The sequence below is a fragment of the Pantherophis guttatus genome, chromosome 2 (genome assembly GCF_059756535.1).
Source record: "Pantherophis guttatus breed Tessera chromosome 2, ASM5975653v1, whole genome shotgun sequence".
Taxonomy (NCBI): domain Eukaryota; kingdom Metazoa; phylum Chordata; class Lepidosauria; order Squamata; family Colubridae; genus Pantherophis; species Pantherophis guttatus.
This window is the reverse complement of record NC_142064.1, coordinates 223,332,668-223,359,814: the sequence shown is the minus strand read 5'-3', so window position 1 is coordinate 223,359,814 and position 27,147 is coordinate 223,332,668. Positions and strand designations below refer to the sequence as shown.

The 27,147-nt window shown below is 36.2% G+C and overlaps 1 protein-coding gene across 4 annotated transcripts in view; it reads left to right on the top strand.

Moving 5' to 3' along the window:
• EEFSEC (eukaryotic elongation factor, selenocysteine-tRNA specific) overlaps positions 1-25,936 on the top strand; it is a 176,418-nt gene extending 150,482 nt beyond the window's left edge. For 3 of the 4 annotated variants that reach the window (XM_034431501.3, XM_034431502.3, XM_034431503.3), the window contains one exon: positions 25,093-25,936. In XM_034431501.3, the coding sequence (XP_034287392.2) occupies positions 25,093-25,277 (185 nt within the window). In that variant the 3' untranslated portion in view covers positions 25,278-25,936. Of the gene's footprint in view, positions 1-18,944; positions 19,049-25,092 lie in introns of those variants that run through there. The other variant, XM_087883727.1, reaches the window with a different exon arrangement.
• Positions 25,937-27,147: the final 1,211 nt, after the last annotated feature.

Below are 27,147 nucleotides of genomic sequence, written 5' to 3'. Positions count from 1 at the left end.
AACTTCTTTCACAGAGCTAAGATGTTCATAGACATTAATGATCAATAACATTATTCTGTATGGCCCAGACTTATAAGGGTCAAGACTTGCACTTTTTTTTCTTGCATTTTTTTTTACATCAATCAAATAGTCTGGTTTTCATAGATTTGTCTTCTGTAGTGTCTTTGTGCAGATTGCTTTTTCCCAGGATACCAGCTAGTGTCTTAATTGCTATTTGTTTAGTTGCTAATGTATGGGCTATTTTATTAAACAACTTTCCTTCTTGTACCATTTTGTTGGTTTTAGGGCAATTTATTATACTTCGCACTATAACTAATTGTATTATCTGTTTAATTTTATATTTGAGGTAGTAAAATATAACTTTGCTATGTAATAGACTAAAAGATTTGAAACCTAATAATTACTGTTTTTACTGAGTTTATGCTGTATTATGAACAATGGCAAAGTTTTTGTTTATTCCATACAGCCACACTTGCAGGCTATTCTTAACAGGAAATTATCAAAATAGCTTAAAGTTTGCAGTGAATTATAAGATAGCCTAAAACTCAAAAACAGAAGTATGAAACTAAAATGAATTAAACACTAAATATTTTCAGAAATAAAATGATATTTTGAGACTCTTGCAGGAGCATTAAAGGAACCAATCTCTGGCTGGTTCTATAATATCTGTAATAATAAAAACACTATTCTAATACTAGTATAATACTATTTAAATTTATTGTTTTTGAGATTTGCTATAATATTCATATTTTTATATTCTCATTTATAAACTCACTACAGATACATAATGGTAGCATTACATAAACACTGAAAATGAATTAAGGGATAGGTCTGCTTGCTGCTGAAGTAATTCGGAGGGGCAAGTAACTCTTTAGGATGGATATTCCACAGTTCAGAGGCTACCTTTTCATTGTTAAACTTTCATCGTACTGGAGAAGAATTTATGTAAAAAAATCTTGAGATTCAGTTCAGTGTATCTGAGGAGGTTCTCTCTCTATTCGCTAGTCTAGTGGAAGTCCCTTAGTTATTTGAGCTTCATTGTAATTGTCTTTTGTGGTATGCTTTCTTTCACTATAGGTATATAGCTTATATGTCCAATATATCTAATGACCAATGATACTTAAATTATCATAGCTGGTAAATTAAGGATGTCCGTGTGGAATTTTTTCCATGTCTGTTTTATTATTTCTTCCAGAAGTTCTATGTGTCATTAACGGAAGTAGTCAAATAGATAATGGAACCTTTCACAAAATTGGAATGGGTGCCACAATGGAGAAGTATTAAATGCTGGATCTCCAGATATATATCTGAGGTTCCATAATCCAAAAGATTGTGTGTGGTATGCCTAACCACATCCTAAACCCTTTCAGCAAAAAGGGAGGATAAACTTTTGAACTTGGTCATTTTTGAACTACAGTAAGTGCATGTGTGAGGACTATCAGAGCTGGGACTTTCTGTATAGTTTAGAAGTCTTAGATACCAAGCCTCATATATTATAGTCGCGTAGAGGCAGGCAACTACTACTTCTAGAATAAAGAATGATTTTTGAGGAACACACTGTCCTTTTTGCCCTTTTCTTGCCACTAGAAAGGACGAGTGGCAGTTCAGTGACTTCTCCCTTCGTTATGGAAATAAGACTGATAGAGTAATCAGGATGCTACATATGGAGCTTTTTAAATTACTGCTCCTCACTTCTTTGTTAACCTTCATTATTCCTGAAGATTTTTAAGTCACAAAAATGACATTCTTAATATGTAGAATTAAAAAAAGGCAATATGAAAAATACTTTTTTCCTTGTCAATAAGCCTTTACCCTTTAAACCAGTTATCTTAGTTTCTGCTCTAAGTATTTTAATTGAAGATTAACTACTGTTAAAGAGTATACAAATTTAGGCAGGGTACATTTGAAATATTAAAATAGGCCACAACAAAAGGTAAGAATGGGATAGTCTTTCTATTTTAATTCAAAATTGCTAAGCATACTTACCTTTATGGCAAGTCAGTAGGCTGCTCTTAAGGTTCTGTGAGCACTTTTAAAACTGATAATTATAACTAAAATATATTTTCCCAAAAATACGTTTAGTGTATTCAATAAATGATGGAAGAAAGGTGCATACATTATTCCTTTCATAATGTAAGCCCTTGTTTAATTTGTTAAACAGAACTTACTTTTGTGAAAAAAATATGTACTCTTTCATAGCAGGTGGCAGCACCTAACTAAATTGGCTGAAAGAAAGATGAGACAATATCATATTTGGTTATTGGATGGAAGGAAGATTAGTTGCAGCTAGATTCAATTATCACACACACACACACACACACACACACACACACACACACACACACTCTCTAAAGAAAGCCCTGCCAAACCATTTCCATGTTGTGACCTAGAAAACAGTATGTTTGCGTCCATGCTATCATCAGGAGTTTTGCTCAAATCAAGGAAAATATTACCTATAAATATTTTTGCTATTATAATATATCTGTAGTAAACAATTGGCAGACAATTAGATAATTCCAATATGTAGACAAGATACAGTAGAAAGGTAGGGGTTCATTACCTGTGTTGCATGTGATTTAGGTTGCTTTTTGTCTGAACATCATTGTGCATGGCTACTTATTTTGGAAAAATGACTTCAAAAATCTTAACCACATTACAATGGCTGAAATTGAAAGAAAGAATTGAATATGTTGCTAAGTATTCCAGCATCAATATGCATGTCCTTGGGTTGGCATGCTCTATATGTTATAAATAGGCCATTATGTTATGAAAACATAAAATAGGAATAGAGGCGCAGAAGGCAAAACTATTTTGTGAGATTATTTCAGCAAGTGAAGAAGCTACTTCAGGTGCTAAATAGCCTTATTGGGCTAGAAAGATATAGAGAAGGAATTTATAGAATTTTGAAACACAAAATTTTGCAGTATTCAATGTGTTATTACATAAACATTGTTCTTTCCCAATGCTTTCGCTGAAGTTATGTTTAAATTTTTGTGTACTTATATGGAACAAAGCATTTCCAAGAGTCTTTAGGATTGCTTTATTTTTTTCTTTCAGTCTTTATTTAAAGTAAGGGATTTTTTAATGACAAAAGCCATGAATATATTATAATTTCAATTTTCATAGTGTGAAAGATTTCTACACTAGGTCTTTATTGTTTTTGAAGAATTCCTTACTGTAGTTAAGAAGCTTAATATAAATTAAAGAAGGTATTAAGGAACATTAAGACATCAAAATGTAGAACACTCTTTTTTTTTCCTCCTCTGGATGCTCCAAATAAAAACATGTTGAATAAAATGTAATCAAAGGGCCTATTTGGAGAACATTGAGTGGCTTTACAGCTGTGTGGTAGAGAACCTCTGCTAAGAGCACAATTCAAATTAAAAGCCCTTTCTTTTCTCTCCCTAATTCCCTTTGTTGTGGTGACGGCAGAGTACAAGTCTGATAAAAATTTAATCGCCTTATCTTTTTAAAGCAAATTACACATTTGTTTACACATAATTTTCATAACATAAAAGTCTTCTATCCAGTATCTCTTCCTTTCTAATGAAATGCCTAGAAATAATCATAATCATAACTTGTATACCATTGGCATTGACAAAATCACCATCAGTCAACTGCAAAAGGCAACAGCTTACATCCTGCAACAGTATCTTTAATACCATCAAACATCAAGATCTACTTATGCCAGATCCTTGGAAAAGATTTGCTAGGTGAATAAAAAGGCTAAACCAAGTCTAAACATTTGGCTGACAATGTGACCAACTATAATAATAATAAACCAGCAGTGCAGAGGTGGGCTGCTGCCGGTTCGGACCGTTTCACCCATATCGGTAGTTCTGACCACCAGCTGAGCCCACCCACCTTCCCCTGTCCTATATATCTCACTCTCTGGCTCGCTTGCCCCGCCCACACAGCCCAGCTGATTTCCCTGCCTTGCCCACTCTACTCAGTGCGGCTGCCTGAGAAAGTATGCTGGAAGCCGCACACATAAAATTGGCGTGTGTTTGAAGCCCCGCACACACGCTCACTTTTTCAATTCTGCACTAGGCAAACCGGTTGTTAAATTATATGAAGCCCACTTTTTTTTTTTTTTAAATTTGATTTATATGCCGCCCTTCTCTGGAGACTCAGGGCGGCTTACAATGTGCTAAGCAATAGCACCTTTGCAGCAGTGGTGATCTTAGTCATTATCAACATACTGGATACCTTACCAAAATGCCTTGGATGACATTTGGAAAATCTTTGCATTCCATTTGTTGATTATAAAAAGCTACACTGTTTGGATCCACACATATAAATACACTGATACATTATAGCATCCTAGTTCTTGGACTAGGAATCACATCCTGAACAATTAGTGCTAGTGCCACTTTCAATTTTACCTTAGAAATCGTTCCTCTCATGGCTTCCTTATCAATACCCGCCCTGATTCCAGCAAATTCAATGTCTTTCTAGGTGCAGGATATGAGTTTTAATGGCTTGGCATGGCTGCTGTTCTGGTGGCATGAACCAACCACTGGAGTAAGGTAAAGGGAAAAAAAGCTGACTTTTGGGCTTGAAGAGCACCTGTGCTGTCACAAGTGCTGATGAGATAACCTGGTTGTTAGCTAGGACTCATGTGACCATGAAATTTTTAAGCAGCAGCCCTATTGGTCAAGACTGGTATATAGGTGATAAGGATTAGGATCTGGGGGTGGGGGTGGGGGGGGCAACACCATCTTTCTCAGCAGCTGGGGACATGCTGCTAATCTAACCTAAAATTTGAAGAGAGAGCAAAGGAGAGGAGATAAAAAGCTTCTGAAGAGAGAGCAAAGGAGAGGAGTGGCTGGAGATAAAGGTTGGAGAGAGAAGTTAAGTATGAAGAACAATTGTCAAATCCTGGTCCAGAAGAAAGAAGAACAGTCCAGAGATAGCTTCCATGGAAGAAGAAGAGACCCAAAGGGGCAAGAGCTCCAACGGGGCCAAGAGTAAGAAGGACAAAACTGGCTGGCAGCTTCATTCAAGACTCCAGAGGGGGAGGAGAGGATCAACTGTCAGAGGAGAAGCTGTGGACTCTAAGGAAAGACTGGGCAGAAGTTCCTGAGCAGAGAAGCATTGAAGTATTTGGCAGAACAGTTCCAGGAGGAGGTCAATCCACCCTGAGCACACTGAAGTAAATCCCAGTCCATTTGTTTGTGTATGTATGTATGTATGTATGAATGAATGAATGAATGAATGAATGAATGAATGAATGAATGCATTTTATATGGCAGCCCATCTCATACAAAGTGATTCTGAGTGGCATACAATAAATAAGAGTTAAAACATTCTACAGAACTGCTTAACAAACATTAAAAAAAGGATTGCAAGAGAGAATGCTATATGTGATGCAACTATCATGTGGGCTTCTTGTTGCCAGGGGATCCTCAGATTTGTTAAGAAAACACTTTTAAGAGGGATTTTTAGAAGGTCATTAAGGTTTGGAGTAGCCTCATCTCAGGTGGATGATGTTCCAAAGGATGGATGCCACAAAAGAAAAGAATCTCCTAGGTCCATTAGAAAGAACTCCTTAGCAAATGAAACCCATAACCTACCTGTCTTATTGGACTTGGTAGATAACTTGACACCAGGTAAACACAGTATTTTATATATATGTTGTAAATATCTACTGAAAACAGCATTACTTTATATATTAAAAGGATAAAGGTCTCTACAGATCCATTTCTCTGTGTCAATGGCCACCTTTGCAAAAGCCTAATACACCTCTAGTTCAGAAAGGAAACCTGTCAGATTCTGATGTTAGATCTCCACATATTCCATCTACTCAAGGCAATCTATGTCTCGTCTTTCAAAAGTAAATGATGACTATTCTGACTCTTCTTCTTTATTCTTTACTTGTGAGCCCACCCAGAATCACTTAGATGAGGTGGGCAGCCATACAAATTGTCGTTGTCATCATCATCAACATCAGGCAACCTTTGCTCTTGTCATCTTATCAGGAAGTTGGAGATCAGTCACAGTCCTTTCTCTCAGAGAATACTAGAACTTAATAAAAGTAAGACCCTTTATGAAGGATTACTTGTGTAAATAAAAATGGCAACACATAATTATTTATCACATCTGCAGATACTTGTGTCAATAAGAATGGCAACACATAATTATTCATCACATCTGCAGATAGTTGGCAATTTTAAGGTAACTTTTTGGGTAAAGAGGGGCCAGAGGAACTGTTACAGGAGAAGTCCAAAAATATTATTTTAGGCACTTGGAATTTGGATTTCACTTCTACAGATCCCATGGAACTGACAGACCCCATTGTGTTCGGTTATCTGCAAAGTCATTGAGCCTGTTAGTCTTGTCAGAGTCTTTGAGCTTTGCTACTTGTGTTTTAAATCCTTTCCTCCCGGTTGGTCAGGGCTTTGCAGGAGACTATGTATTGTTCGATGGATGTAGTGGTGAATGAATTGTAAGCTAACATTTTATTCCTGGCATCCACCAACTAGAAGTACTTACACACACAAACTCATTGAAGGTTATAGGCACAGTTATGGCTATAGCTGCTTACGTTTAGGGCAGGGATCGCCAAACTTGGAACCTTTAAGACTTGTGGACTTCAACTCCCAGAATTCCCCAGCCAGCTGGGGAAACCATTTTTCACCATTGGTGGCCTTTCACTTTAAAGTTGCATTTCAGACTCTCACATGAGAGTGAAAAAGAAGCAGTTGCTTTATGAGTTGTATTAACTGAGTTTACATCTTTTTTATTCAGGCTTGCATAGAAGCTTGCAAAATGGTGGGTGGTTTTAATGAAAGGAAGAGCGGTGCCTTCTGCTTGTGTGCGGTCCAAAGCAGTTCTGAATTATTTTCAAAGTGTGCGTAGCCTAGCTTTTTAATCTGAAGGATTACCAAAATGTGTATCTACAGTATATGCTATAGAAACAGTTGCTAAGCAGGTGAGGGATAGCAATGTTGGAATAATGACTTCTGCTGGAAATGATACACTATTAGTAACAGTTGTCAAAGCATTATGATACTTGAAAGAATGAAAATAGTATTTGATGGCTGTGAAAGATGAATGGATACCAGAGTTACTAAGCTACAATGCCTCAAGGCTAGTTTGGCTATACGGTGTATCTCTGTCCATGCTACTCTAATATTAGTCTGAGATGGTGGCGAATGTGCCATTGATTCCATAAGTGTATATGCCTTATATCTTTTTACTTTAGTCCCATTATATACACTTTGTATAATCCAGAAGTAAGGTACAGGATAGTTACTAACGGCAACTCTTATTCAAATAAATTTCTCTCCATAAGGAAATTTACGGTATCAGGAAGAAAGAATCTTTTTGCTCACTGCTGCTTTGCATTGTTTGAGCCAAGCAGAAACAGTGTATTAGTAAACTTTTACATGTTTATAGTCTTCAGGCTCCTTTAGCTTTGAAATTTAAACTCTGTTATGTGCAGTAGATGAAAGTAGAGGATTTAATTGAAAAGAAGGATATTACATTATCGGCTGTTAAACTCCTTTAAAATTACTTTCCCCCAAATTTTCTATTTCGGTTGTGAGAACTTCTGAACTGACCCTTCTGAACTGTTTAGTGTTGTAATTATTTAAGTACTAGTTGCTGCCTTTCAATTACACAGAAACATTAGATGGCAATTGAAATTGTGTCAAGAGTGCCTGGGGACCTGTTACAGTACAAATTATCCTAAACTGTTTAACAAAGATTTGTTCTCACTGAAAAGGTTTAGGGAAAGAAGGTCCCTTTTTTTGAACGTCTGGCTTTGCACATGAAAGTGACGCCAGCAATTGGAAGCAATTTGTGGAATTGTTTGATTACATTAATTATGGCACCAGCAAACAGGACTTTGGGAAACAGTTTTGTTTTCTTGCATTCTTTCTGGATTGCTAGCACTGAAAGCCAAGATACAAATGTCCATTTCAGGACTACCAGAAAGTGTTATTGTTTAAAATTGGCAGGGTGCATGAAAGAGTTATTTCCCTTCTTGATGTGAGGATACGCCAGACAGCTTCAGCCTGAATCTACCTGTTCTTTTGTTCTTGCTCTCAAATAGGTTCTGTTATCCCTTGGTAGCCTGAAACTTAGAGTAGATTCCATACTAGCCATAATATTAAAGTAGACCTATGTAGAACATTATATAAGATGTGTAGAATATATAACAGATTTTTCTTTAATTTTCTGCTTAGCAAGGCATCAGAATTTATATTGAGTTAGGTATACAGTATGTGAAGTGTAATTTTAATTACTGAAAATATGTTTTCTAAGAGACTGTCTGTTATAAATTAATAACAATAGCTACATCTACTTCTGCTGTGAAGACATTTTAAAACAAGTCCTTGTTCTTTCCCCTCCAACAACAACAACACAATCCTATTCAGCTCATATAATTTGATGTAGACAAAAATAGAAATAGCTTTCTCTCATATTCCTTCTAAGCAGAGGAAAATCTTTCACACTTTCCTTTCTAGCAGCTTTGTGGTTTTTAAACACATTTCTTATGGTGCTATTTCACATTTTGTTTTCATAAATTTTCAAGCAAACATTGTTTTAATACCTTTTTTGCCTTGCCCCTAAGCTCCTCTAATTTACTATTGACTTAGTCATATTTGACAAAGAAAAATAAGGCTCTTGGTTTAACTACTGCCTATTCCATTTTGATTTGTCAGCTTGTCATCTGATAACTCTGTCGAGCATTGAGATACTGGAATGAAATTTGGTAGCCATTCATTCAGGATACAATTCTTCCTTTTGTGTTTGAATGGCATTGGAATGAAAGTTAGGTTTACCTATTCAGGTCAACTGGCTGAAATTAAAAAAGGAAACTCCAACTTCATGCTCACAGATATGTGCGCACAAACTAGAAAAACATGTAAGGTTGTTTTGAGGTAGAATAATAAATACTCAGATAAATTTCTGTATTTTTAAAGACAAAACCAATATCATCCTCTGCACCTGTTTTCAAAAATCCAAGAAGATACTTTTTTAAAAAATGAGTACAATATTGCCTTTGATTGTTGAGATTTTGGAATGAAAATTTCAGAAGAGTGTCTCGGGACAGCATGCTTAATTTCAAAAACTAACCCTACATCTATCACCATACTCTGTCAAATATATACTCTATAAGGGACCTTGTAGGTCATCTAGTCCAACTCCCTGCTTAAGCAGGAGTTGGACTATATCACTTCTGACAGATGGCTGTCCAGTCTCTTCTTGAAAGTTTCCAGTGATGAAGCACCTGCAACTTCTGGAGGCAAGCAGTTCCATTGGTTGATTTTCTCACTGTCAGAAAATTTCTCCTTATTTCTAGGTTGAATATCTCCTTGATCACTTTCCATCCATTATTCTTTGTCTGGCCTTCAGGTGCTTTGGAAAATAGGTGCTTGCTCTCTGTGACAGCCCCTCAAATATTGGGACACTGCTATCATGTCACCTCTGGTCACCCCTGGTGCTTTTCTTCACTAGACTAGCCGTGGCCAGTTCCTGCAACCATTCATTGTATGTTTTAGCCTCCAGCCCCCTAATCATCTTTGTTGCTCTTCTCTGCACTCTTTCTAGAGTCTCAACATCTTTTTTATAGTGTGGTGACCAAAACTGGATGCAGTATTCTAGGTGTGGTCTTATCAAGGCTTTATAGAGTGGTATTAGTACCTCATGTGATCTTGATTGAACCTTCTGTTAATGCAATTTAGGATTGCGTTGGATTTTTTGGCTGCCGCCGCACACTGCTGACTCATATTTAATTGATTGTCCACTAAGACTCCAAGATCCCTCTCACAGTTAACTGCTATTAAGCCTGGTTTCACCCAGTCTACAGTATATGTGTGCTTTTGGTTTTTCTTGCCTAAGTATAAGACTTTACTTTACATTGAATTTCATTTTGTTAGATAGAGCCCAATGTTCAAGTCTGTCGAGATCTATCTGGACCTTGAGCCTATCTTCTAAGGTGTTAGCTATTCCTGCCAGCTTTGTATCATCTACAAATTTAATGAGTTCCCCTTCTATTCCCTCATCTAAGTCATTTATGAAAATATTAAAGAGTACTGGGCCTAAGACGGAATCTTGTGGAAAAGCATCTCTCTTCTTTAGCTTAAGCCAATATGGTATTTTCCTAGACTGCATACAGTATTGGCAACAATATGGACATTTTGCCATTGCCTTTAAGAGTTTTTTCAGATTTCTTACCTAGTCTGGCTATGTAGAGTTTATGGTGGATAAAGTATTCCTGCCCATTTTTCATTATGCTTCATGCTTTTCTTCCTTTCCCTTCCAAGTGCAGCTATCCTTCATCATATTATTTCTTCTTCTCCGTTTTTCTTGGAAGGAGGAAAGAAGGTGCCTGCATTTGTGTCTGACAGAGAAGGTTTGTGCAGAAGAGATAATTATGTTTGTGTGTATGTATATACACACACACACACACACAAACACAGATGGGTGACAGTATATTTTACAAGAAGGACTCTTATAGAGAGTAATTTTAATTAGTAGCTATTAACTCTGTAAGGCTAATATTATTTTTCCTAGTTCTGCTTTTTTGGAATATGGTCTCTTGCTTGTGTAGATGCACATTCTATATACATGCAGATGCCTCATTGTCACACAGACACACACGGACAACACACACAAAATGGAGGAAAAACTTCCATTGTCTTCAGCTGGAGTGGAGGAAGCTGATCATTGCACAGGACTTCTCTATGAGTTCTGTCTGCTTTTTAAATTTGTGAAAGACTTTCAGAGATGCCTTTTCAGATATATATTACCAGCTATTACTATAATTTAAAATAAGTTGAAACGTTGTTTCGTATATCCATTATGGCTAAGATGAATTAATATTCACCCAGTAATAACAATAGCGATATTACCTTGTGTTGTTGAATATTAAAGTGTTTTTTGTTGTTGTTCTGGAATAACAACAACAAAAAATCCTCAAGTTGTGGCATTAGCATCTATCAGTATATTATATCTCTTAATATATTATGTTTCAATTGTTTTATTCTGTATCTATATCACGCTTAGTAAGAAGCACGTAAGTACTATTAATGCCTCTACAACTTCCACAGAGTGAGGTATTATACAAGAAGCCATCCTTTTCTTTCCTTATTGTCACTCGCATAAAGGCAACCTTCAGAATTTAAACTATTCTTATAAGAATCTTAATATTGCAGCAATGTTTTAGCACTCCTAATATATGTACATCCCCAAATCAATCTTGAAGCAGTCTCAAATTTATTTTAAACGTGTGCAAATTTTTTTCATCAAAATACAGCAAGAAGTTGATATTTGCAGTATCTAAATATTATGGTTTATTTAAAAAACATGACTTGAATCTGAGGTAAAAATATATCAAAGATCCAGACACTAAGTTATATACTCACAACACTAAATTTAGATATTGAGTTTAGATACTGAATTTCTCAGGCTGGGAATGATAGTTCCCATTTTTATCTTAACAAAAAGGCAAATGGGGAAAATCCTACTCCACTGCTTGGGAAAAGCTCAGATTAAATGCTGACAGTGAATTGAGAAAAAAAACTCTTCCAGTTCTAAACCTCTCTGGGTTAGATAACTGTGTTGTAATATATACCAATATATAGTTCACATTCATTCATTGATGGATGGAGATCAACAATCTATCTTTGAGCTATTTAAATTATGAAATTTGATACCTGAACAGAATCAGTACCTGAATCATAATAGAATATTCATTAGAATTTTAACTCCTTCAGAATTTTTCCAACATCTAAATGAGGTCCATATCTAATGTTATAATAGTTGGATTCTAAAACTGGTGGATTATTCTGAATCCTTAAGAGAAGGATGTGGACTCTGTAGCCTTCCTAATATGATTGGACATGGCAGTCATTGGTAGTTCAGGACGATGAGGTTTGGAGTCCTGTAACATATCAATAACTATACCTTCCCCAACCTTGAGTTACAGTTATGCTAAGTTACAGGTATTTTTGAATTAAGATATCCTAAATAAAAGTTTTCCTAGTTTTTTTAACATTTGCTCTCTCCCTTCAGGAATAGAATGAATATTCCCACTTACGGTAGTTATAGTTTCATATTTTCTAGGCTTAGTATAGTCATTTATGACTGGAAATCTTATATCTTACAGAAAATTGCAGTGAATGCTCTATTATAAATGAATAAATGAAGAGATGTTGTCTAACATTTTCCTTGGGGGTGATGGGACTGATCAGTTTTACTGCTCCTAGGTAGAGAGAGAGAGAAAAAAATGAAAGTCCATTTTCCCATTTGAAATGCAATACAATTGCCTCATATAATCATTACTTATTAATGAGTTTTATGCTTTCTAGTTTGTTTCCTGTCATGTGTAAATGGAGATGGGAAGCAAGAAGCTGCTTTTGACAGAGTTCTTCCAGCCAAGGTATACAAAAGAAGTTAATTGGGCGTCCCAGTTACAATAGCAACAGATAGTGACAGTCTTCATGGACCTCTAGTACTTTAAGTATTACAAGTTTGTATTCCAGAAACGAGTCAGATAACGCACATGCGGAGGCTTGCAGGGAATTAAGAGTGGGCTTCAGATATATATATATTTTTACACTGTTGAGTAGGTCTAAGATAGAAAGAACAGTGGCCTCATTTCAGCCAAGTCTTTATGCATAGTGAGTGTAAGCAGTTAAGGTAAAGAAGACTGCTGTGTGGCAGATTGCCATATTGTGATAAAGACCTAAGATCTATATGTGGTGGACTCCAGGGCTTTTACAGAAATCAGGGTATACTTATCCCTGTTATTACAATTAATAGAATGAATAGCAGTGCACAAAGCTGGTACATGTCAATTTTAATCAACATAGTCTCTACCATAGGGATAAGTAGCATTTTTTTTTGCAGCTAGTGTACATATATCAAAATTATTCTTGTAAAAGTTGGAATTTTCCTGTACAAAAAGAACCAAGGGCAGAACCTGACTCAGTGCAGCTGACTATGCAACTGAAGAAGTTTCTCATGACAAAAATGGGTCAGGCACAAGAATTGCCTTGGTCATGAATTCTTGTCTCAAGGATCAAGAAGATATGCAGTCACATGTCTTGTCATGCCATGCATGGTTATTTGCTTTCAAGCAGGTGTTTAAACTGTAGGGAGGTGGAGTTCTAATGAATGAGGACATCCGAAAAGAGTAGTTGACAAGGCAGCTGATTCTCAGCCTGGTTCAACCATTGTGCAGGCAGTTCATTCCATATGAGAGTATGCACCTTGCTGCTGAAAGATTCTTGCTATTCTTTCATTACTACTTATCAGTGGTGGAATTCAAAAATTTTTACTACCAGTTTTGTGGGCGTGCTTGGGCATGGTGTGGCGTGGTAGGCGTGGCTTGGTGGGCATGACAGGGGCAGGATACTACAAAATCTCCATTTCCACCCCACTCCAGGGGAAGGATACTGCAAAATCCCCATTCCCTCCCCACTCCTGGGGGAAGGATATTGCAAAATCTCTATTCCCACCCCACTCTGGGGCCAGCCAGAGATGGTATTTGCCAGTTCTCCGAACAGTCCAAAATTTCCGCTACCGGTTCTCCAGAATCTGTCAGAACCTGCTGAATTTCACCCCTGCTACTTATATATTATAATTAGTTAGTTTTAACTGTTCAGTCTGTCGAACTCTTGGCGATTTTATAGGAAGATGCTCTCTAGGCTATCCATGTCAAATATAGTAGTTGTTGGCAAATAACATGGCTCATTAAAGTACAGTGTGTAGTGTTCCCATAATATGCTGCTCTTAGGTCACAACATGTCAGTGTTAATAGTCATGGGTTATCTGCTGATTATTCTGGGTCTACTATCCATTGGACTCAGATTCAAAAGAGATCAGCTCTTTTCTTTTTTTCTTTTTTTTTTTGTAAATATTTTTTATTTTTTTTTTAAAATTTAAACATAAAAACATAACTTTCAAGAGCAAAAATCTCGATCCGGTCATAGATGGTTACCATGCTTACATTCCTTTCATAAGCTCAATTCACAATTTCCATTACATCTTTTATAAATAAACAAAAAAAGAAAAAAAAGAAGATAAAAAAGAAATTCAAAACTTAAGAAAAAAACTATTTTACCTCAAATTTCACATTTTCATCTATATAAATCCATTATATCTATCCAAAATTAGTTTCAAATTCACTTTCACTTATTTTTACATCTGCATAACAATTCTAAACATATCTTTATTCTTCTTTACCTTATATCTTATACAAGTCATATCAAAATAATTTTTACAATATTCTAACCTCTTGTTAAGTGATTACCTTACAATTTTATCACCATTTATTCTTAGTTTCAATTCAATACCACTCCATTTTTATTATATTTTATAAAACAACATTTTATCTAATTTTAATCCTTTAACCCTTATCCTCAAATCAGTTTACTTAGGTTTTTTTTTTCTCCCAGTTTACATATTACACAGATTTCTCTCAAAGGCATATTTTATATACTCCAATTTCTAATATATTTTCCACTATATCTCCCTCTAATATTTAACTATCTTCCAGCTTGTTCTATTTAATTAATTCTCAGCTTGATCCCCTCCAAAACACCAACTATTTAGTTGATTTTAGAATAGTTCCTCAATCTCCTCCAACTCTCCTCCTATTTGTTTGACTGTTTCCAGCATTTTGTGGGCTGATTTCTAGGATAGTCTCCTCCTTAACTCCCTCCATTGTTTGGCTGATTTCCAGCATAGTCTCCTCCAACTCTCCTCCTATTTGTTTGGCTGTTTCCAGCATTTTATGGGCTGATTTCCAGCATAGTCTCCTCCTTGACTCCCTCCATTGTTTGGCTGATTACCAGCATAGTCTCCTCCAACTCTCCTCCTATTTGTTTGGCTGTTTCCAGCATTTTGAATTAAATTCTAATGTATTTCCACCGAGTCTCAAACTCTTATCTAGTTGGTATCCATCCCACACATTTTAACTGTAATATAATTATCTGTTTTATATCATTTTTCCATCCTGCTCTTTCAATTTAAGTCTCAGTATATTTCATAATAGTCATCATTTCCAACTTGTATTACCTTAATTCAAGACTAATCACTAGCATCTGTGTATCTTGTATTTTGTTCAATCAATCCTTATTCATCAGTTTAACATGTTTGCAAATTAAAATTAAAACGTATTACATCAAACAGTACATTTTCTTAAAATTTTCCTGTCTCAAAATATATTCTTCTTTATTATTTTTATCCCCTTGATATCATCCACTATTTTAATAGCCACCTCTTATTTTCTATTTTTATTATTTCACAACCCTTCCTGTTTTTATCCAAAAATCATATATACCTAGGCTTTTAAACTTTATCATATATACATAGGCTTTTAAACTTTACATTTCAGTTAGTCACATTTAAATTTATCCACTTTAATTCTTCCTTTTCTTCCTTTTCCTCTCTGTCCAAAGTGCTCTATTTCAAGCTTCATCAGTTCAAAGTAAAGAATTTCTGTATGTCCCTTTAAAACTTTTAAAATATCTGATCCAAGCGTAGTGCATCAGCTTCCTGTTTTTGTAACTACGTCACACCTAGTTTTTGTCAGTCTCCATTGTTAAAATCCAAAATGTTCTTTCTTTCTTCTTAAAATCATCTGGGACAGAGTAGGAATCTCCAAAATCCTTATATCCAATATTAATTTCAAGTAATCCAAGGTAAAAAGCCAATTAACTTGTTTCTTTTCCACCCAGAAAGGGAAATCTCTTCAATCCACTTCCCTGCTTAATCACTGCAGACTCCATGGCTATTTCTCTATCTTCATTAGCTTCATTTTCTTTTAGAGGCATTAATTCTCAGGAATATCCATTTCTCCTCTCCACTCCAGTTAAAGGCACAGTCAAATTTCAGAAATTTATTAATACCAAATCATCCAGTTTAAGTTTACTGCAACAAAATTCAAATTGGGTCTTTTACCCATTTTTTTTTTCCTTTTCAATCTTTAAGCCCTGCAGTCCAACAGCCGCTTTTAATTTTGGGGTCTTATTTTCCAATAATTCCAAATAGGTACGTTATTGCCTGGGTTGGTGTCACTCACCCGGTTTCTTGATTTTTGCTTTTTCTTCATCTTCTTCCTCCAGCACAATCCTTGTTCCCAGTTGCCGCAGTTTCAGGGCAGCCACCATGGCTGCTGTCCCGCTGCCGCCGGCGTGAAGGAGAAGCCTCCGGCCCCGAGGAACCTGCCTGTTCCTCTCGGCTGCCCAAGGCGTTCCTTCTTGTCCCCCTGTCCCTACAAGACAGGGGAGGTCCGCAGACCTATCGGCGGCAGCTTAGCAGAGGGGATTTGGCAGGGCTCAGCGGAGCTTGCCATTTCCCCGTCTGTGTCCCCGCGGTGCCAACCGGAAGTTCAAGATCAGCTCTTTTCCATTACTCTTAGGTCCTCGAGAGGAGTTGGCTGACTAAATGAAAAGGAGCCCCATCACTTCTCTTTAGGTAGAGAAGAGTCCTTTTTTCTCAGCAGTGGGCCTGGCCTCAGCTTCATTTTACTGCATTGCTGGGTTATACCTCACTGCTTTTGCAGGACAAGTAGAAATATTTCTACAATTTAACTTTCTACAGAAGTTACCCTTCCACTATTAGCTAGTAGGCCTTTACCTTACTTTTCTCTAACAATTTCACTACCTTTCCTAGTCATAGTCTAGCCTAAATTTAGCCATAGCCTAGTTTATTCTGGAAGAGGGTTTTAATAGTGGACTAGGATAGATGCAGCTAGCCCTAAACTGGAAGCACAGTGGTGGGATTAATTTTTTTTACTACCGATTCTGTGGGCATGGCTTGGTGGGCATGGCATGGCTTGGTGGGTGTGGCAGGGGAAGGATACTATAAAATCTCCATCCCACCCCACTCCAGGGGAAAGTTACTGCAAAATCCCCATTTCCTCCCGATCAGCTGGGACACGGGAAGCAGAGAATAGATGGGGGTGGGGCCAGTCAGAAGTGGTATTTACCAGTTCTCCAATCTACTCAAAATTTCCGCTACCAGTTCTCCAGAACTGGTCAGAACCTGCTGAATATCACCTCTGGAGAAGCAGCAGAAAAGCTTAAAAGCAAAGGAAAAAGAAAATATTTGCATAACTAGTATGCAATGGGAGTAGTAATACATACATATCACCTAACTGGAAAAATTAAAAATTTCAAATAAGCAAGCAGATCTCCTTTGAGAGAGTAGCATTAGTGAAGAAAAATGTGCATTTAAATTTTAAATTTTAAATTTCAAACGCGTGTTTTATTTGAATAGCTGGGCCAAATTATTTAATATGCTTTTAAATCGTTTTTAAATTTTATATTTGTGTGCTTTTACTTTTGGCTGTACACCGCCCTGAGTCCTTCAGGAGAAGGGCGGTATATAAATTGGAATAATAAAATAATAATAATAAATAATAATAATAATAAATAAATGCTTGGATTTTGAAGTGCTTGAAATGGCTATTTTGAAAATGGAATGAAACATAACAGAATAAAGCATGCTATATTCCATTTTCAGTCATGGGACATATGAAACAGCCATTTCAAACTTGAAACCATGGAGTTTGAACATTTTGCACATCTGTCCTGCAGTCCATGTCTTCAGTGTTGTTTTGCTGTGGCAAACTAGCATCTGTAGATCATGCAAACACCAGTATAATAAGCTGAATATAAATAGATCATAAGGAAACTAGAGGTTTTCAAAAGCCTAGGTGACATTTGATAATGCCGTCATGTTAAACAAGAAAGAAGGAGATGGACTAGATATCTTTCAATAGATTCTGTGGTTTTTCAACAAATCATCAAGACTGAACATAAGTGCTCTGTACAAAAAAAACCCTGTATTTACACATGCAGCTTTTCAAGATAAATGGTTAAAAAATAGCATCCCCATCTGTATTAAGATTTTATCTCTGTTTCCTCTTTTGGTTCATACATCTGTCCGCCATTTGCATTTTGCAATTTACAACTTGGTTCTTTTGTTGGTTTTCTATAGTTCCACATATCGTTTTGTTGTTTCTATAAGTGGAGTGTATGCAGTGGTTGGTTGCTACCAGTTCTCCTCGGTTCTTGCGAGCCGGTAGTGGAAATTTTGAGTAGTTTGGAAAACCGGTAAATACCACCTCTGCCTGGCCCCGCCCCCAATCTATTCACTGCCTCCCGAGTCCCAGCTGATTGGCTAGAAGAAAAAAAACTGTTTAAACTCTGGCACTTCAAAAGGCCGCCCTACAGCTGATCAGCGGTAAAAGGCAGTGTGGACCAGTGCGCTCCAAAAACAAATGGGTAGACCGGAACCCTCCAAAAACAAATGGGTAGACCGGTACAGCTCTGCAAGCAGTTAAAAGCCTGGTAGACCAGTACCTCTGCTAAATCCTAAGGAATTGTCACATGACCATCAAACCACGCCCACAAAGTAAGCCACGCCCACAGAACCGGTAGTAAAAATTTTTACAACCCACCCCTGGGTGTATGAATGCAACAAAGTTCATGGAATTTTGTACTTACACATTTGCTTGGAGTCATTAGATATGAAAAACCTTTTCTTAAACGAGTAGCATTGAATCTGAATTATCACATTTAAAAATAGTGTTTTTTATTCTCCGATACATGATATGGCCAATGCAAAGAGCTGTTTTTCTAACAGTTTTTTGTAGAATTCAGTTGTATATGTTAATCCTCACCAGTGATGAAATCCAATTTTTTTTACTAACAGTTCTGTGGGCATGGCTTGGTGGGCGTGGTGTGGCTTGGTGGGCGTGGCAGGGGAAGGATACTGCAAAATCCCCATTCCCACCCCACTCCTGGGGAAAAGATATTGCAAAATCTCCATTCCCACCCCACTCTGGGGCCAGTCAGAAGTGGTATTTGCCGATTTTCCGAACTGCTCAAAATTTCCACTACCGGTTCTCCAGAACCTGTCAGAACCTGCTGGATTTCACCCCTGAAACTCACCCATACCAACACTCTTTTTCTCAGGACTCTACAAGAGGCTGGGGAAAAAATGTATCTACAGCACTGCTTCCACTTGCAGGCAATGCAAAACACCTCTTTCAAATCAGTTTTGAAGCATGCACAGCCCAGTTGCTCTTCAGTTGGATGGCTAGGCTATCCCTTGATGGGTATAAGTGTTTTGCAGCTTGCCATAGGTTGTGTAAAATTATAATGAGTCATCAGGCACTTGGCAAGTCACAAACCTTACAAGCTACTTTTTAAAAAGTAGCTTTGCATCCTATTTAAGCAATTGGGAATGTGCTTATAAAATTCAATTCTCCAATTCTTCTTCTCTGCGACAGTAAGGGTGAAAAAAAACCCCAGAAAAATTTGGTTATAGCCTTTTCTGATGCTATCAGTGATCTTCAGATCCCTGATTGCCAAAAGGTTGCCTTCCCCATGTTACAGATAAAATCTATTTGCTTAAATAAACTTTGTGTTTGTGTGTGTGTATATATACACTTGCGCACATGTTTAGATTCTGGATGAAAGATTCCCTGCCCAGTAAAGTATCAAGACTCAATTGATGCCCAATGTTAGCTGATGTTGGATTTTTTTTCTAGACTTGATTCGGAAGATATGAACAAATTGGCAGTAGGTTGTAGCAGGTAGAACAGTAAAATTATTAAAATTTTACCTCTGCCTTTCTTTCAGTTTGTTCCCCCAAAGAAATAAAAGCCTATTCTTTGTTGTGTGTTATTTGAATACCAAATTACTGATTGCATATGTTTATGTTCAGTTGTACAGTCAAGTTAGAGAAGAAAATTGGAATTGCCACTATAAAAATCTATGCTTCAACTGATTTTCAGAGAAGAAATTAACTGTTGAATTAAATTTAGTTTGCTGGTATTGGGAAAAAGTTATACAACTTGAACTATTTTCTTACATTAATCCCCTGATTGGCATTATTTTTTTCTGTGGAGGTTTGCTTTTCCCATTGAAATAAGTAAATCTTACACTGAAATAGACTATGTAATAATATATACTAATTGGTATCTTAGGTGGGTTCTTCTGCTTTCAGATGTTCAAACTACAAATGGTATTTACCGCACAAAGCCATTATGTTTAGTTGCTTTGGATACAATACAATGGTAGGAGGATCATTGCAAAATATAAACGATGGCTTGTAGGAAACATAAATATTACTTCAATTTAAAAGTATATTTGTATTTGCAAATTAGTTCAAAGCTAATGCACAACTAATGTGAGGAAAACATTATAAGTGAGCAGACCATGAGCAAGTAGGTTGATGTTAGGAGTGACAGGTATTAACATTTCTATCTATGTATAAACAATTTATGCCATAAAGCTAGAATAAAATTTATTTTTCCTTTTATAATTTTGTGTATTCTTTTTGTTTTTATATCTAGTTAATAAAAGAATGGGGAACACTACAATAAACCTGTTAAGTGAGATGTAGGTGATGGATGGCACAAATTGAATTAGTTAAACCTCCTGTTCTTCCCTTGGCCCTAGAGTGCTACCCATTACACACACACACACACACACACACACACACACACACACACACAAAGTGTAGGTATTTCTGAGCAAAGTGGGCCACTGGGCCACTTGCCTATTGTAACTTTGAAGCTAATGTCTTCTCTTTCTCACACACAATCCCTTTCTTTTTAAACACACGGACCTTTTCAATTTAATCCATTAGCAAGTTGGCAAAATAAAGTAATTGTCCAACAGAGAAAAGGGAGAGAAATCTATTAACATTTGTTACAAATCCGAGTAGTACAGGCAGCACTTAATTAATGGAACAGATTTCTTACTATTTATTCAAGCTTACACAGTCATTGTTCAGAAGAGATTAGACTCTTAATGTAAGTAAGTTAAACTAGACCTCCATCTAAAAATATCAGACATTTCAGTTATTAAGTGGCTGATGTCTTATTTGGTGAAAGATATATTTTCCTTCATTTCCTTGGTCTTGTAAAATGTAAAGTATGCATTGTGTGTAATACGAGAAATCCACCGAGGTAGATGAAACCTAGATTGTGGCTCCCAACCTGTCTGCTTGTGCTTTCCCTCTTTGTGCTGCCTGTGTCACAGAGCCTCTTCAGCCCATAGACCTCCTGGCACCAGAGTGAAAAAAAACCCACCATGCCATTTGTCAGGGTGTGATGCCAGCAACTAGCTAATCAGTTTGCAGAATAAGGGCCTTGGGATTTGATTAAGTAATTTAAATACCTAGCTGTAATACCTGAGCTGCTTTTGGCTGGCAGCCCATGATTCCACTTGGTTAACTACCTACCCCTTTTTCCCCCCTATTTCCCAGCTTCAAAATGCCTTGGAGATAATTCTCTGCTAAAAACGATACAAATTTGCAAGCAAAATGCTCTTTAGCTTCTATTTCTTCCCTTTTTTCCCCCTCCAAAGTTTAATATGATTATGCTTTTGTAAAGCTTAGTTCCCTGACTTTTTTTCTTCTTCTTTTTCTTTGCTCTGTCTGCTCCTTCTCCATGTAAAAGCAGTGTTGAATGAGTGATTATAATTGTATAATTGTTCTGATGCTGCTGCAATGGTTACTGCTGGGAACAATTCCAGTTTCTGTTTTTTAAAGTTTAAATACGGTGGTACAGTGCTTTAGTTTCTGTTTCCAAAAGTTGCATTAGGGTGCACAAGGCAGGAATGTAATGCCTCTGCATAGTTCTTTAATGCACCACTGTCTTTTTCCCAAATTGTTCTACAGTTCTGTGAGAAGACACTGCTGCTTTAATGAGATGGAGGCAGGTGCTATGTTTGTGCTTTTGCATGCTCTGAAGCACTTGTTTGGAACTGAGTAGAAAGTACTCTGCCAGTCCTATTTTAAGGCTTACAGAGCTTCCTTGTAACCATCCTTACAAAGCTGAGCATCTCCTTCCTATAAAGGTTTTTCTTCACACAAAAAATATTCACCAGTGTAAGTCAATAGCCAGGAATCATATTAGACAAAAATAAATACAGTATAATGGAGGTATAAACTGGGGCAATTAGTTTTTTTAATTTACTGTTAAGAAAGAGCAGGTTTACTTTAGGGAGGATTTGATCAATAGATTTTGTTGCAAACTGCTTTGAATAACTGGAAAAGCAAAAAGTATATAAACATCACCATATACATTTATTTATTTATTCAGTCAAATTCTCCCCATCACAATCAGATTAGTGTCAGTAATGTACATAACTGTTCACATTTCAAGCAAACATTATAATTTCGTTATACTAATAATTATTAATGGATGGATGGATGGATGAATTAATGGATGGATGAATTTCTAAAACAGAGAAAAAAGATTGAACAAACATCTAAAGGGAGAAATATGGTATTTATAAGTGGACAGAGGAGTTTACCAAGAGTTAGCGTTCAGTGTATTTTTGATTAGAAATTAGCCTTACAAAACATTAAATTACATCTAAATATATTAAATTACTTACTAATAATTTAAATCTCTGAGCTAAGCGCTAAAATCTCTACTGTTTGTTCTTTAAAAAATACAAAAAGAAACCTACAAAACATTATCGATAAATATTACAGTTGAAGTGTTAAAATGCCCGGAGAAAACTTTTGGATAGTCAAAATAAGAGTATGCATGATTATGAAACCCTGTTCAAATATTGAACAACTTCTTTGGAGTATACAACAATCTATAAAAACATTATCTCTTACATTGTTGGGATGAAATATTTTTCCCAACTCTTATAAACATGTATTTTTTAGCTTTCACACTTCTGAATATGGACATAACGCATTATCTGTCCTCTTGACAGAAAAACATGGTACATATAGAATTGTTTACCTCATTTTCATCAGTAAACATATTGAATCTGATATGATTTTAAAAAAACTTGGTGACTTTGAAATACTGGAATTTGAAAAAGCTTGTAAAAATGAAAAAAAAAGGATCTTACTTAACAGCTGATTTGAAAATTCTTTCACAAGTTACACTGATAATACCCACAAACTAGAGCAGCAGCCATTTATAGTGATCAGACCAATAATTCCTTATACTGTACTAAGCTTGCTGTATTCACATTTTACATTTTCAATAATTAGTTTTGCCTTTTTTCAAATTAACTCAGAACCATATCTTAGATGTCCACATTAAAACTCACTATGTTGATTGGCTATTCAACTTTTCTAGTAATGTTTACTTTTCCTATTGCAAGATCATGCTTGAAAGAGGTGGGAGTTTGACTTACATTATCATATTTCATAGGATAGGGGAACTATGAGTAAGTGTTGGATTATATCTGAAAAAATGACTTAAATATTAGGAAGAAAAGGAACTACATTTCTTGTTCTGTTTCTTCTTCCACCTCATGGTGGACATATCTTTTCTTGAATATATATATTCTGGTGCTGAATCAACACAATTAACTGTGAATGGCCCTTTAGTTTGTCTGCAATGGAACAGATCACCTGTGCTTGTAGACGACCTGTCTCCAGTAAATCATAAACATCTCAATCTTATTGTTGGGCCATGATATAAGAATCTGTCTCTGTATTTCAATATGAGAGGAGAGAAACTGATTAAGTGTTTGAGATAAGGTTATGTGACACCACAGGTTAGAAATACCTGAGCTGAAATTGGCTTATTGCCCAATACCTACATTTGCAGAATATTCAGCTAGGTGGGACTGAATATGCTTTTAAGGAGATCTCTGCTAGCAACTTTGCCAAAACATTGCTGAGCCCTGAATAGCAGTTACTGTTTTTGTTTTGATTTAGATTACCCAGGGTCCTCACATATTAATCTCATATGTAACAAGTTAAATAAAGACATATAAAAGAAAGGTTCTTGAGTAATATATGTTATTTTAATTTTTATTTGCCAATAAAACATTTGAACTTAAAAAATTAATTCTCCTTATTGTCACCGCTTAAATATAACCTATCCCATATACAAGATAGGTAACCTGTATTCAGGAAATTGATATATTTATCCTACAGGTCCATGGTAATAGATGGTAGATTTGCCTATTTTGCTGGGTTTTCTGCAGTGCTGTTCTTGCTGTGGAACCCTGCAAACAATTTGGATATGGAGCTCATATCCAGAACAGTACAGATTAACAGAGTTGGAAGGGACCTTGGAGGTCTTCTAGTCCAACCTCCTGCTTAGGCAGGAAACCCTATACCACTTCAGACAAATGATTATCCAATATCTTCTTAAACACTTCCAGTGTTAGAACATTCACAACTTCTGGAGGAAAGTTGTTCCACTGATTAATTGTTCTAACTGTCAGGAAATTTCTCCTTAGTTCTAGGTTGCTTCTCTCCTTGATTAGTTTCCACCCATTGCTTCTTGTCCTGCCATCAGGTGCTTTGGAGAATAGCTTGACTCCCTCTTCTTTGTGGCAGCCCCTGAGATATTGGAACACTGCTATCATGTCACCCCTGGTCCTTCTTTTCATTAAACGAGACATACCCAGTTCCTGCAACCGTTCTTCATATGTTTTAGCCTCCAGTCCTCTAATCATCTTTGTTACTCTTCTCTGCAGTCATTCTAGAGTCTCAACATCTTTTTTACATTGTGGCGATCAAAACTGAATGCCAAGTATTCCAAGTGTGGCCTTTCCAAGGCATATAAAGTGGTATTAACACTTCACGAGATCTTGATTCTATCCCTCTGTTTATGCAGCCTAGAACTGTGTTGGCTTGTTTGGCAGCTGCTGCACACTGCTGGCTCATATCTAAATGGTTGTCCACTAGGACTCTAAGATCCCTCTCACAGTTACTACTATTGAGCAAGGTACCACATATACGGTACCTGTGCATTTTGTTTTTCTTCCCTAAATGTAGAACCTTACTTTTTTCACCATTAAATTTCATTTTGTTAGATAGCGCCCAATGTTCAGGTCTGTCAAGAGCCTTCTGTATCTTAAGCCTATGTTCCGGAGTGTTGGCTATTCCTGCTAGCTTGGTGTTGTCTCCAAATTTGATGAGTTCCCCATGTAGATGCAGTTCCATTGAGGACTATATGTTGACTGCGGTTGGTCAGCCAGTTACGAATCCATCCGGTGGTGATGCTGTCTAACCCACATTTTTCTATTTTATCTAGTAGTAGGTTATAGTCTACAAGATTTGGAGATGGTTGCCTGGAGATGTTTCCTTTCTAATAGTTTTTTTTAAAAAATATCTTTTCAGATGGGGTGAAGCCAGAAACAAAGGGACTTCTGACTGCCATTTCTAAGAAGAAGCCAAAGGCAGGGAAGGGAGATTCAGCAAAAGAGGATGAAAGTAACAAGATGGACTCTGCCCAACCTGTTCATATCACTCTTCTTTTTAAAAGATATGTCTTTGATTCACAGAAGAAAATGATTCAGTCTTGAGCCATGTTTGAAGTCTTAAAAGACTGAACACCAAAATGACTTGATGGCGGGTTCCATAAACTGTTCACATTGTCTTCTCTCTCTCTCCCTCCCTCCCTCCCTCTCTCTCTCTCTCTCTCTCCCTCCCTCCCTCCCTCCCTCCCCCTTCCAGTTCCAGCCTGCTGTGATATAGATACAGATACATGATATTTTTTTGCCAGTAGTAGAAATGTTTCCATATTAATATATACAATTTAAACTTTTTCATATTTTTGATAATCAGATATTATAATTGAATCAATAAACAAAACTATTGGAAAATTTGATGAAAAGTGAAATGCAAATACATCTGAAATTAAATTGTTTACATTCTTATATGTTCAAGAATACAAATACACTAGTTATAGGGCAGGGATTATTTTGTGAGTGAGGTTTGTATTTTGAGTATCATTTTAACTGGCTTCAGTTTCAAAACATGTTCAGGGATGTACATAATTTTCATGGCATATTATTAACTTTGCTGTTTCATGTTTATAATGGCTTTCGTATAATTTTTGCGTGTACACCTATCTAAATGTGAAATGAATCTTTCTTTTTTTCTCTCCACCATTCTAGAAAAAGAATAAAATCTCCCTGCTCATTTCCCTGAATAAAATAAATACTATTCAACATCACAAAAACATCTTCACTTTTATTACCAAAATAACAATTTATTAAAAGTTTTTTTAGTTGTTTATTAATTTTATTTTGGTGAAACAATAGTAAACTGTATTTCTAAAACTTATTAAGGCCCAGTTTCAGCATCTTTTTCTCTCCCCATACAAAATCACTCATTCTCTAGCAAAACCAAAAATCGGAAGGGTAAACCCAAAATCAACCATATTTAGGAAGTGGAGCAAGGTTGGTGTTTCTTTCATGTTTGTTCAAAAATAATTTTACTTGATGAATGGAGATTTGTGTCACAGACCTTAAGCAAATTTTCTTTCTAACCATTATTTGTTGAACAAATTTTGCAAATGAGCATAATGGTCAGGAAATAAATTCCCAATTTCTTTTTCCTCTGTGCCTGGTGCCAATAAACAGATAAAATTTCCTAGGAGCAATAAAGACAGTTTGGGAATGTTTGTATGGTTGCTATTTATTGTGATTTTTTTTCTGGGGTTTTTTTTGGGGGGGGGAGGAATGTATAGAGTGGTCTTTTTTTCCACTTTTACTCCACCTTTTATTCAAAAGGTCACAATCCTGTATTTATTCCTCTGATGACATAATCTTAAAAACTTAACCTAAACTTAAAATTATATAAGATATTGTCATAAGTTGACTGGACTGTTTCAAAAAGTAAAGTAAGGTATAAATATAATACATAAATAAAATATTAATAGAGACAAGGATGAATTTCAGATAAAATAAAGTGCTCGCGAATCTTAAGAACTATTCTATTTTCAATTGCTCAAATAGAATTCTTTATTGGCCAAGTGTGATTGGACACACAAGGAATTTGTCTTTGGTGCATATGCTCTCAGTGTACATAAAAGGAAAAAAAGAAAAAAATACATTAATCAAGAATCATAAGATACAACACTTAGTGATAGTCATAGGTTACTAATAAGCAATCAAGTCATACTAGGAAACAAACAGAACAATATAAATCATAAAAATACAAGCAACATGGTTATAGTCATAAGTTGGAGGAGATAGATAATAGGAAGGATGAGAATAATAATAGTAATACAGTCTTAGTAAATAGTTTGACAGTGTTAGCAGAGTGATGGCATTTGAGGGAAAAACTGTCTTTGTGTCTAGTTGTTCTGATGTGCAGTGCACTATAGCGTCGTTTTGAGGGTAGAAGTTGAAACAATTTATGTCCAGGATGTGATGGGTCTGTAGATAT